The following is a 13,717-nucleotide window of genomic DNA, read 5'->3' on the forward strand; positions in this document are numbered from 1 at the left end:
GTTTTATAAAAAAATGTCCTGGCTCTTCCAAACTTTATAATGGCAGTAAATGGCTGTTTCTGTTTTGAAGTCGGATGCTTTGAAGTCGGACCAATCGGATTACCCAATGCCGACCACGACTACGAATTAGCGAATCTGAACTGACTATCCTTGAAGTGAACATCAGAGGACTACGGTCCAATATTGGGGATCTTGCCAATTGTTGCTCAGTGAAGAAACCCTCCATAGTCATCATAGTCGAGACCTTTCTTGACTCCACCACTCCAGACGGGGCTGACTCCATCCAGATCCATGGCTACTCGCTCAACTGCCGTAGAGACCGCACTGGAAAAAATGGTGGTGGTATAGCAGTATACTGTCTAGAAGGAATATCCATCTATCACAATCCAGCTAGAGACCCTGATGACTTTGAGCTCATGTGGTTCACTGTTGCTCTGAAAACCAGGACACTCCTGATAGGTGCTATTTACCGCCCCCCAAGTGCCTCCTGTGATATCTTGGACTACCTTGACAAGAACACATTCTCAGTGATGGACGAATATAGAGCACAGTCTGTAATGCTCATAGGCGACTTCAATTTACACCACCACGAGTGGCTGGGCAGTAATAAAACAGACACTGCTGGACGGCGAGCCTCACAACTCGCCAACTGTCTGGGACTAGATCAGATTGTCATGGAACCAACTAGAGGAGATAATATTCTATATCTAGTTCTCTCAGACACACCAGCAACTACTACCACCTTAGCACAAATGGGATCCTCTGACCACAACCCTGTTCTAGTACAGCTACAAATCCCAGTCTTTAGAGATAAGCCATACAAGAGAACAGTATGGAGATATGATAAGGCTCACTTCTGGGAAATGAGAGGTTATCTTATTAACATTAACTGGCCCAGTATTCTCAAGGATGAAGATCCTGAAATCATCTGCACAAACTTTACCACCATACTGCGAGATGCCATGGCATTATATATTCCCAACAAGACCATCTCCAAAAAGCCCGGGGATAAAGCCTGGTTCAACGCAGAGTGTAGAAGATTAGCCATGAGAAAAAGAAAGCTTTATCACAACATACGGACCTCCGATGACCCGGCTATGAAACGGGAGTTCCTCAAGGCAAGAGCAGCTTTCAATCAAGCTGAAAAGAGGGCAAAAAGGGAGTATTACACCAAATTGAGGAATGATCTTGCAGATAACTCACTAAGCTCAAAAAAATGGTGGGGCATAGTAAATTCACTTTCAGGCAGAAGTAGTTTCACAGACATCCCTGTCATCGAACATCGGGGTACCACCCACATCAGTGCCAGTGCAAAGGCTAACATCTTCTGCCAAACCTTTGCAGAGAAGTGTACTTTGCTTGATGCATCTGCGCAATCGTTGCCTCAGTGCCAGCAACCAACATCCTCTTTTGCCTATGTGCACTTCAAACCCAAAGACATTAGGAACATTCTTCGCAACCTTGACCCAGCAAAGGCAACGGGACCTGATGAAATACCCACAAAAGTCCTCAGAGAATGTGCAGCAGAATTGGCCAGCCCCCTCAGTCGGCTCTTTCAAATTCTCTTCTCACATGGCGTGTTCCCTAAACAATGGAAAAACACCAGAGTGATTCCAATACATAAAAGAGACTCAAAATCAGATCCAACAAATTATCGTCCCATATCCCTCCTCTCAGTCCTTAGCAAAGTGATGGAATCCTCAGTTCATAAACAGCTCCAGGGCTACCTCTTCCGTCATAAATTAATTTCTAATAAACAGTATGGATTTAAACCGAACCACTGCACAGCAGACCTCCTTACAGTTCTGTCGCAGACGTGGAACAACATCTTAGACAAAGGAGGTGAGGTGTATATTGTTGCACTAGACATTAAAGGAGCGTTCGATCAGGTTTGGCACAACGGCCTTCTGGATAAGCTTTCTGCAAAAGGCATAACTGGGCCATTACATTCTTGGCTACAGAACTACCTGGAAGGAAGGTCCATCCAGGTCGTGCTCTCTGGTCAGTCCACATCACCTCAACCAATCAACGCCTCGGTGCCCCAGGGATCCATTCTCGGCCCGCTATTATTCTCCATCTTCATAGACGATGTTGTAGAACAGTGCGATAATAGCATTTTTCTATATGCGGATGATTCCACCATCTACGCCCCAGTAACGACACTTAATGGTCCCAATGTGGCAGCATCCCTAAATAAAGACCTGGAGAATATTCGCAGGTGGGCTGATACCTGGAAGGTCACGTTCGAGCCCAGCAAATGCAAGGCTACGGTTCTGTCGAGAAAGAGGCCTCCATCCTGCCCGGACCTTTTCTTTGGGGCAACCAGAATTGACCTTTTTGAGCAGTTGAATATTCTGGGACTATGTATCGATAAGAAGTTGCTATGGACTAATCACCTGTCAAACATCTGCAAGCGTGCTGGACAGCGTCTTGGAGCTCTGCGCAGGTTGGCCAACAAGCTTGATGTCAAAGGTAGGGCCAATGTCTACAAGGCACAAGTCAGGAGTATCATGGAGTACTCATGCCTTGCCTGGATGAACGCATCACAGACCACTAGGGTTGGGTACCGAAACCCGGTTCCAATAGGGAACCGGTTCCGACGTAAACGGTAGTAACCAGACCGAATAAGAACGCAACTTTCGGTGCCTGACTTTTTTCACCGCCCCCTATAAAACATCTCGCGGCACGAATGATCCAATAACAAAACATCTCCAGTTAACCAGCAGAGCATTCATTTCGTTCGTTTGTTAAATAAGAGACGATCTAGCGCTGAAAATTCTTTTCTCTTGTGGCTCGCGCACACCGCACTCGGACGCGTGCTTCAATACGTTGCAGAGATCGACCTATTTATGAGGCGCCGTCTATATAAGAGTATGTGCTTGGAGAGCTTGTGTGTGCGTGCTCGCGTCTCAGATGAGTATGTGCGCGAGTTTGTGTGTGTGTGTGTGTGTGTGTGTGTGCTCGCGTCTCAGATGAGCATGTGCGCGAGTTTGTGTGTGTGTGTGTGTGTGTGTGCTCGCGTCTCAGATGAGTATGTGCGCGAGTTTATGTGTGTGTGTGTGTGATGTGCTCGCGTCTCAGATGAGTATGTGCGCGGTTTGTGTGTGTGTGTGCGTGAGCGACTTTAGATGTGACGTTGTGCATTTCATATAGTTGGAGCATTCAGCAGTATACATGTATGTGTGACTACCTAGTATATGTGTATGCAAGCGTTTTATGTGTGCGTGAATGAAGTTCGATTTAAGCCCTAGACGGCGCCTCATATCTATTCGTTCTGGTGAAATCACAACATATAATGCACACAAAGTGTCCCTGCTTGATATACAACCACTGATGAGCATTATCGGTTTAAAAAAACTATGCATGCGGATTAGAACCCAAAACCTCTGACATTCTTGACTAAAGTTCAAGTTCAGCTGCAGTGTTCCTCTTCGGGTAAGTCTAGTAGGCCTATTTTAATGCCAACTGCAAATCTTGCAAATCAAGTATGAAGTATATCAAGTATATTTATATGAGGCTATACTTTGTGTGTTAAATATTTCTGCTCAGTGTCAGATATTTCTCTGTTTTGTAAAAGTCTATAATATATAATATGTAATATAATTGATATATAATATATATAAATAATATTAGAAGACAACATTTTTATCTTAACTTACCGTATTTTCCGGACTATAAGTCGCTTCGGAGTATAAGTCGCATCAGTCAAAAAATGCATCATGAAGAGGAAAAAAACATATATAAGTCGCACTGGACTATAAGTCGCATTTATTTAGAAATTTATTTCACAAAATCCAAGACCAAGAACAGACATTTAATCTGGAAAGGCAAGTTATTCAACTACACAGAACAACATGCTGAATAGGTGTCCGGTATGTTAACGCAACACATTAACAGTTATTCAGCTACACAATAGCATAAAGAACATATACCTGGGAGGCTGAATAGGCTAAGTTAACATAAGCCAGCGAGTCCAACAAGCAAGTTACCAGTAAACAAGTTCACCAAGCTCCCGCGATCTCATTCCACATCATTTTCTTCATCCTTGGTGTCGCTTTTGAACAACTCCGCCAACTAGAGCGCCCTCTCGCGGCTGTAGACGGTAATGTTTTTTCTTGGTTCATCTCAGTCTGAATTAATTTTGATATATAAGTCGCACCTAAATATAAGTCGCAGGACCAGCCAAACTATGAAAAAAAGTGCGACTTATAGTCCGGAAAATACGGTAAGTGTTTTCGGCTACATCAGCACAATTTTTAATTTAATCAGAAATCAGAAAATCTTTTTCAGAAAACACACACAGATAGTATTTTTTTGATAAAGTGTGTGCAGTTTCGTTTTTTCTTAAGTACCGGTTTAAGAACCGTTTAAGCTCCGGAACCGTTTGAAAAATACCGAGTAGGTACTGGTATCGGATAAAACCCAACCAATACCCAACCCTACAGACCACCCTTGGGCAGCTTGACAACATACAGAAAAAAGCACTGAAAATCATTGGGGAGGATGAGGACACTGCCCTAAGGAAATATGCAATCAGCCAGCTCAGCCATCGTAGAACTGTTGCAGCAACAACTGTGCTTTTCAAAATGCACACTGAAAACTGTCCAGAGGATCTCAAAGCTCTGCTTCCCCCACCTGATCTCCTTTGCCGAACCACTCGAAGAGCACGACCAAGTCACGCCCTAAAACTCCCCAAGTCCAACACTAAATGCTTGGGGAGGAGCTTTCTTCATTCGGCTGTAAAAACTTGGAACTGCCTCCCCTGTACTGTAGTAGGTGAAATCACCTCAAAGAATGTTCAGGCCTTCAAGAAGAGACTAAACAAACACCTCCTTAGCAAAAAAACTGTAATCTCCTGATGCTTAATGTCACTTATCTCATATACCTAGTCCTGAGTAGCTGCAGATCACGATCCGACAGACGGCCTTACGCATCAATTTACAGTGGAAGACAAACCCCTGACCCGACACACAACGTAATGACGAACCCAGAAGCTCAGAGGAAAGGGCAAAACAAAACAAAACACTGGTTGCAAATTAGAAATTTTGAAGAGAAATGTCGGAGGATTTCTATATAATATAAGAAGAGCTTCGGTTTGCTGCACAGCTTTATTTGTTGAAACCGCGAGAAGAGTCTAAGCTAACGATACTCCTATGTCATACATGTGGCCATGTGTTACTCTTGTGGCGCAAGTCGACTTGCGTAGTATGCGTACGGTCATCGTTATTTCAGATTTTAAAGTTATAAATATGGTTTCTTTTCTTACAAAAATGCATCACTTCGCTTCAGAAGGCCTTTATTAACCCCCCGGAGCCGTGTGGAGCACTTTTATGATGGGCAGATGCAAAACAGAAACGGCCATTCACTGCCATTGTAAAGCTTGGAAGCCAGGACCTTTTTTAATATAACTCCAATTGTATTCGTCTGATATACATGACATGGCTAATTTTCATTTTTGGGTGAACTAACCCTTTAAGTTCCATATCAATTACAAAGTATTGCTACTGACCTATAAGGCCATAAATGATGTAGCTCCTGTGTATTTACAAAATCTTCTATTGCCTTACAATCCATCACGCTCTTTAAGGTCACAAAACTCTGGGATTCAATAGGCGGTATTTATATAGCAATATTTTCTGGCCCGCCAGATTATTTTGGAAGTCCGTTTTATTTATTTTTTTTGATCAGCCTATTTTTATTTTACAATAACGGTTTACAAATAGTGTATCATTCGTTCAATCGTTTAAAAAAAAAAAACTTGAGAAAAGCCATAGCCGCGCAGCGATTTCACCACCGCATACTGTGTGAAACGCCCATAAGGAATCATGCAGCGCGGGATTAAATTTTAAAGTATAAAGACGGTAGCACTAGTATAAACTCTGGTGTACCTATACTTTGGGCGGAGCGGGCAGTCTGACTGACAATAGCCCACTCCCGACATCTTTTGACAGCGTATCCGCACTTCATTCTGACCACCTGTACACCTAGCTCTGAGGAGCTGTTTGGTACTGAAATCATTGTCAGTCAACAACATACTTTTTTTGCAAGGATGTTTGGTCAAAACACCGTGGTGTAGACAGTTTGATGTCGGGATATTCCTACATTCAGCCAGGTTTATTAAAGCCAACCAACCCCGTGACGTCACATGTTAGAATACTGCACAATCCCTGGCCGCAAAAGATATAACCTTTTTTCCTTTTTCTTTTATATGTTTACATTTGTCATGTTTCTTATATAATTGTTGATTATAGTGGAAATCCATCTTGTAAATCATGTAAACTTGATTGACTGCTTCATTTCCCCTTTAATAGTTACACTTGAGCGCTGGACGATTCATTTGTTTGGCCGTCAAATAAGCGATTCTTTCAAAATTCCATAAAATGAATTATTAATTCCCTTTGAGCTAAATCGACTTGTTTCCCTTACATGAGTAACCAGAGATGTTTGATGTATGCAAGATAACAAGTTAAAATAATGTATCACTATACCTTGATGCACTTCTTGCTTGGCAGGGGCTGGTTATAACTAATCTTGACAATGACTCCACTCACAAACTTGGGGCCAGAAGAGGGCTCTTTCTTAGTTGCATCCTTACAAGCTTTGGGAAGAAAATAAATGTGTAAATAAATGGCAAGATTTATTCACAAAATAGATGTACCAACAAAATGAACTTACAAGCATTGTTTTTATCTTTAGTCTGTGCGATGCCACAATTCACTGACTTCAGGTTGAACTGAGAGACTGACTGCTTCAGATGGGCCATGCAGTGCTTCTGCAGTGTCAGGTACTCCTGCTTCAGGTCCAACCACTCTTTCCTGGCAGTTGAACAGGGGGCACAGATCCCTCATGAGCATGTAGAGAACAGTTTGACTAAATCCACTTCAACATCTCACTCAATAGACAATTCTTTTAATTGAATCTTGATAAGAATAATAAAAAAAAGTTTTTTTCAATTAATAAAAAAATTAAAAAATAATCGAAGACACATTGTTGCTTACTTTGAGAGGACTCTAAGTGGGATGACCTCTTCCCCTATTTTCAATCTATCCTTGAGCTTCTTCTTTCTCTTCCTCTTGGCCTTCAAAACAGAATCATCTTTCTTCTCATAGTCTAACTGTTCTTCATTCTTGCTCTCAGATGATAAATCTATGCAGCAAAAGAACATGAATTACTATAAGTAACACCAGAGAGAGCGATGTGAGCGAAGCGGACTGGTGTGACGCTTCGGTAAATATTCCGCTCTATGCCAATGCCCAATTGCTCACGTCCCAAGCAAGCACTCCACTCATGTACCGCTCATGATCACCAGTAAAATAAATTTTGCTCAAATCCCGCTCCAACATAAAAATACGTACAGTACAGAGAAATTTAGTTTAATGAATTTCTAGAATAAATGTCTCAATTAAAGTAGGCCTATAGATAACCCAGCCGGCACATGACCGACCTTCAACGTTGAAATATGATTGAAATAATGTCAGTTGTTGTTTCAACGTTGAAACAACGTTGAAATAACGTTTAATGCTAAATGGTTGAAAAAGGTTAACAAAAACACTTCTAAATCAACGTTGACATTTTTACAAGATATGTACGTTGAAACAACGTAATGTTTTCGACAACATAATAACGTATTATTATGATAATTAATTAGCATTTAATGATTTTTATCATAACAGCTCTTCAGTGTATATGTTAAAATACAATTATTATCATTATTAACAATAATATTTTCACCCTCAAGAGAGCAGTGCAGCAAAACCTTTTGCCTTATGTGATTTTGTGTGAATTTACAATTTTGTCTGCTTGCAGTTTACATTGCATTATTCCATTAGTATTCACACTGTCATGTCATTTGACCAATTAATTAAATATTAATACAGACTCCAAATAAAACTCAATAGCCTACACCACTATGTTAACTCGCACAAACTATTGTTATTGGTTGTTTCGCCGTTTTACTTTGAGCATGATTGGTTAATCTGTCTGTCTTTCAGGACACTGTCCAATGAGAGTGTGCGCGGCTCTCCGCGCCTATTTCAAATTTGAAAATACGTCCGTTACCCTCGGTCGGTGAGCAGCTGCTGCTTGCGTTGATTACTCGGTCAGACCTGGATTATTTTATATCTGCCTGTTGAATTCTTACATTTTTAGCGAATTTGAGTTGATATGTCAAGGAAGGGTCTGTAAAAATACTGGCGATATCAGGTAAGAAAACATTTTTCAGTCCTTAACAGTCTAACGTTAGGAACTGAACCTCATAAAATAAATAAGTTATCTCTGTGTGAGTTTTTGTACTGCTTCACCATTAGCGTAGCGATATTAGCATGTATTTCAATGTAAGTTAGTACCATCTGACATTGCTGTGTTTTGATGTTGGTAACGTTATGTGTTTAATGTTGTCAGCTAACGTTAGCTTAAAAACGCATGAGAGGTAAAAAAAAAAAAAAACGTGGGAATGAGTAAAGTGATAAAACCATCATTTACAAGTTTACATAACCTCTTCAAACACTGATAATGATATTGAAAAGAGATGTTTACTTTTTTTTTTTTAGATCAAGCATTGGAATAAGATTTTTATCGGGAGAGAACACCCAACAGAAAGACCCATTCACCAACTAAGTTACAGTAAGTCAATTTTAACCCACTGTTCGAAAACCTACATGGGGATTAATATATAGTATTAAGTATGATTTTCATCTTTAAAGTAAAGACATTGCGTTACTGATAGAAAGTCTTAGTAACTTTTTGTCCTTTTGTATTTCTTCTGCTGAAGTGGCCCATTGAAAGTGGATTCATGTCACCTTCATCAGTCCTTTCTTTAATCACTGGAAACCATTAAGGGAAAGACCCTCAGACGTGTCATAATAGGATAAATGCGACTGCAGGTAAAATTATTTGATGGTTTGATTTTGGTGTACCATTTGGCTTTTTTGTGTGTGCTTCCCCTGCTATGATACACATTTCTGATGGGATTGCCATGCTTTAAGTGTACGTTTTTACATTTTTAATCATGTAATACTAACTCAAAGTCAAAGATGACATTAGTCAGTTCATGTTGTGTGAGTGTTATAATGGCAAACGTTTTTACAATTTAAATACATTTTAAGGTTGTTTAAAGGAATGGTAAAAAAAAAAAAAATACTGCTTTTTAAGGACTTTTCATTGAATCATTTCTTCTTTCCCCCCTTCAGATTCACCAAGGATCCAGCTGATTACTGGCAATTTGGTGGAGGATTATTCTTTAGCTGCTACATTGCACTATCACTTCTGGTATGGATTCATTGGCCTTTTGTGTTTTTATTTTTTTATTTTACTTGATTTAATAAATTACTTTTAATTAGTACAATGTATGGTTAGGATTCTGAATTAAAACAGTGTAATGTTTCTCCACAAATATTATCAGAAATATATAATTGTTGAAACAATATAAACCTGCATTGAAAGATAAAGAACAACAGACCTCAACCCTCTCAGCTCAACACCACAATTTGTTGATTTCTTCATCTGTTTTAAGGATGAAATCATGACCTTATGATTATAGTAACCGTAACTGACACATGGGAGTAATATTACATTTTTTACAAATCCACCTTGGGGCTCTGAAGAATTTCTTGTGTAAATGTACATCTGAATACATAAAATATGTGTTTTAGAATGGATAGTGTTGTATACTTTGTTTTCTACCCGACAAATTGAACTGTAAAGTGAAAATCTTGTACATGATTTATTTTGTATTCAGTGTTTTCAGTTTTCAGTGTTTTTGCTTTTATTTATAGGATAGTAGCAGACAGCGGGCAAGAAGTGAAGAGGAAGTGATGGCATCTGAATGGACCTCGAGCTGGGACCCTGTCGGAGCACTGCACAAGGCTGTCACATTTTATTGAGAATTTAAAAACTTTTTTTTTTTTTACTGTACATTTTAAATATTAAATGTTTAATTTAAGGGTTACTGTAATTGAACAAAAACTGTCTTTAAATATTCCAATTAGATGTTTACTTCTACAGGTTTTTAACATTACTTCGAAAATGCTGCAATTTAAAGTTTGAGATGTTTTTCATCTGTTTTAGAAAGTATTTTTAGACTTGTTTTTTCAGAATAAAACTTGTTTTACAATCTTCTTGAGCATGTGTTAACTCATTATTTAATGTGTTTAATTAAGCCATTGCTGCCAGTCATTTGACAGTTAACAATTTTTAGTGTACAGTATGGACAGTGAATCACAAATTCCGTCAGCATTGTCATGACTCATGTTCCAACTGCAAACTTGTAATTAAGTTGGCTTGAGAGAGCCAACTTACTGATATTGTACTTAAACTTAATATTATTAAGTTGGCTTGAGAGAGCCAACTTACTGAAATGCTATTTAAACTTATTATTATTATTCTGAGACTAAAAAATATAACTTTAATGCAGCCTAGAGCTTTAACTCTACATACTCCAAACTCGGCTCAGACCTTCAGACTATTCTGACTCGGTATGCTATATCTTTTCTAACTGATCGGACTTACGGTTTTCCTAAAAATGACGATCAAAACTCGGAAAAACTCCCATTGACTTTTTCAAACTGACCAACCGACAAAAATTCAAATCTAAATCCCTTGAAGACTAAACCAAACTGCCGTTCTATATACTATATGAGCCATAGGCCTTTTTCACGGAAGTTAGAACGCACATCCGGTTCAGCGTTTGTTGTGTAAAGCGACTTCCGGTCGAAACAACAATGGCTGAAGCAACATCGAGGTGTCATACTGTCTATGAGCATCCCTCATTGCACAAATAATAAGCAGTGACAACCATATTTGAGTTAATGCTTTTCCAAGCAATGACTGTCTGACAAAGAAGTGGATGCATGCTATTTGACACGTAGAAGTCCCGACGTTTAAGATCCCTATAAGTATCACATTTGTTTGTAGCCGACGCTAATTACACTGCCGCTACTGGCAGTACACATTTTTTTTTTATATAATATACTATAAGATTTATTTTTTGTTAATAGGCTATCTTCATTACCTAGAGATATAATTAAATTAATATTTACTAATTAATTAATAAGTATTAAACAAGTTAAATTAAACAAGTAGCCTAGTCAAAACACATCTAACAGAACAATGTTTATTTTTTACATTGTGTTCTTATTTTTTATTAACGAAATGTCAATTTTCGTCTTTATAAGAGACGACACAAAAATCTTCAAGATAGCCTATACAGCCTACAATCTTCAAATGTATAACGGATTGTCACCTTATAAACAATCCTTTGGAATTGTGGTGGAATAAGCAATGCTATATTGAAATATATGGTTAGCATCTTAATTTAAACTTTATTTTATTAGTTCATTAACTATGCCAACTCAACTAATGTATGTAAAGAGCTGGATACTATATTACTAATTAATGTCAACTATTAAATGTAGGCTACTGATAAGAGTTGCCATAGACTAAAGATTTTTTCTAGACTAGTAGTCATTCATTTAAGCAATTACTAATCGCACATTTATATTCAATCCTTGGTATAGCCTATATATTCCGCGCTCAAGCGCATACATAAAACTTGCCGCAAAGCACCGGCAAAAGTAGGCTAATGAAAATAAATTTGTCTGAAAAAATAACAAAACATTTTAATTGTTTATTAATAAACGAGTGTTTTCTAAACCAGTGTCGACTGCAAACATCTCCATACATCTCCGCTGTAAAGTAGATGCACCTTTCATCGGACAGGATTACATCATCAGATAGTACCGTACGTATTGGCTTTCGATTGGATTTTTTTCGTTGGTGAACATTTCAAGTTTTATAGATATATTTCTCATGTCTGTGAGGCTAGTGATACGCTGTTTTTTCAGTTCATTTTTGAGATACGCTCCAATTCACAGAGATCATGAAAGCGCGTCCTGTTTCTTTTATTTTACAAATGCACAACGTTTTCTTGTTGTTGTGAGTTTACACAAATAAAAGTAGTTGCGACTGATGTATTATTATTTTCTGTATGACCAGAAATTATGGAGTATTTTAAGTTGTTTCCACTGTTGATAGGAAAATGCGAGTGATGGCACCGGCGCGTCCATGTCATGCAGTGCGCGCTCCACACTCCGCACAAACACCTGGATATGTGCTTAATAATAGCGAACATTTATAGGTTAACGTTAGGGCGAGCGGCCATGCCAGACGGATAAGTCCTCTTCGTGTCTAACAAATGAAATCATACATTTTCTACGACGAGTAAGCGCTGTGCCAGTGGGCGGCTGAAACACAACACTAGAGAAAGCTGGTGTTTTTCTTTAAATAAATTCGTTTAGGCTTTAAAATAAATATTGTTTGTGGGCTAATTAATGCCACAATTATTTGTTTATTTTATAGGCTACTTATATATTTTCATTTTTTGTTTTGCATTGAATACCATTTAAAGGATTTGTTGTGCACTGCAATTCCATCCTCCCATAAAGCCACGTTAAGATTTTTCTTTATAATAAAGGGTTTCTATGGGAGGAAAACGCTTAACGTGTGCGTTGCGTTCATATTCTGGACTCATCTGCTTTTCTGTTGGATAGTATGGTTTATTAATAAGGTGTGTACAGAATTTGATCTTTTAACATGTCCATTAGGGGGCTGCTATATCAGCTTTTTGAACGTAGATGTATGATAGACATGAAAGGCTTAGGCTATATCAATTTTATGTGGATAAAGGCATATTTTGTAGGCTACATAAAATTGATATAGCCTATATCAATAGCGGAAATAATATGTGGCACCGTAGCCTACTCTGACGACACTCAAGACGACAAAATAGTTAGTGAGGTAACAGCGCTGGAGAAGATCATGACTATATGCAGTCTCCTCTTCCAGGTATGTTTATGCATTTCTGAAAACAAATTACGAAGCTACTTTCCCGTCATATTTTATTAAATCTATTATTGAAGCCTTTACATTTATGTCCTTTCACTTTCAAGTCATAATATCATTTTAGTTAATGTTGACACAAATTAAATTAGGCTACTGTTCCAGGAAGATATCACCTTTATTTCTCCAAATAAGCTGCCACAACTGCAGTAATAAAATGAAGATAAACAAAGTCTTAAAATTATCTAAAATGACTATTACAATAAAGATCTGTTTTGTTTTGAGTGCGGAGAAGCTCGACAAGTCAAAAAACATCCGCTGATGTAATTGCCGGTAGATTCTTCAGGGAAGTTGTGTGAAGAGTAACGTTAGCGCGTCTGACTCTTTTTCACCGGAAGTCGCTTTACACAACAAACGCTGAACCGGATGTGCGTTCTAACTTACGTGAAAAAGGCCTATTGAGACTCATTTAAACTAATAAACTCATCTATCTATCTACTTCAAACTAAATTAAACTTCAAACTAAATTAAACTTCAAACTAAATTAAACTTTAAACTAAATTAAACTTTAAACTTCAAACTAATTTAAACTTTAAACTAATTTAAACTTCAAACTACAAAATTTACTTCATTTAAACTAATAAACTCATCTATCTATCTACTTCAAACTAAATGAAACTTCAAACTAAATGAAACTTCAAACTAAATGAAACTTCAAACTAAATGAAACTTCAAACTACTAAATTTACTTCATTTTAACTTATAAACTCTAAACTCATACACTTATAAACTAATTAACTTATAAACTCATGAATTCATAGACTTATGAACTCTTAAACTCATAAATGTATAAACTCTGAACTCTTAAACTCAAACTTATAAA

General features: G+C 38.0%; 1 protein-coding gene and 1 long non-coding RNA gene across 3 annotated transcripts in view; one reads left to right on the forward strand and one right to left on the reverse strand.

The window, feature by feature from the left end:
- Nucleotides 1-13,717, reverse strand: part of larp7 (La ribonucleoprotein 7, transcriptional regulator) — an 89,238-nt gene that overhangs the window by 49,292 nt on the left and 26,229 nt on the right. Inside the window, exons 8-10 of the mRNA XM_082152245.1 lie at nucleotides 6,999-7,146; nucleotides 6,676-6,815; nucleotides 6,489-6,598 (exon numbers count right to left, since the gene is read on the reverse strand). Coding sequence (XP_082008371.1) covers nucleotides 6,489-6,598; nucleotides 6,676-6,815; nucleotides 6,999-7,146 — 398 coding nt within the window. The remainder of the gene's footprint in view (nucleotides 1-6,488; nucleotides 6,599-6,675; nucleotides 6,816-6,998; nucleotides 7,147-13,717) is intronic.
- Nucleotides 7,153-10,115, forward strand: LOC309486438. 2 transcript variants are annotated; one of them, XR_014201546.1, is made up of 4 exons: nucleotides 7,153-8,622; nucleotides 8,771-8,882; nucleotides 9,189-9,267; nucleotides 9,774-10,115. It is a non-coding gene; the product is annotated as an uncharacterized lncRNA (long non-coding RNA). The 2 variants fall into 2 exon arrangements; XR_014201545.1 differs by having other exon boundaries at nucleotides 8,771-9,267.

This window comes from Leuciscus leuciscus, assembly GCF_965113295.1.
Source record: "Leuciscus leuciscus genome assembly, chromosome: 2".
NCBI lineage: Eukaryota > Metazoa > Chordata > Actinopteri > Cypriniformes > Leuciscidae > Leuciscus > Leuciscus leuciscus.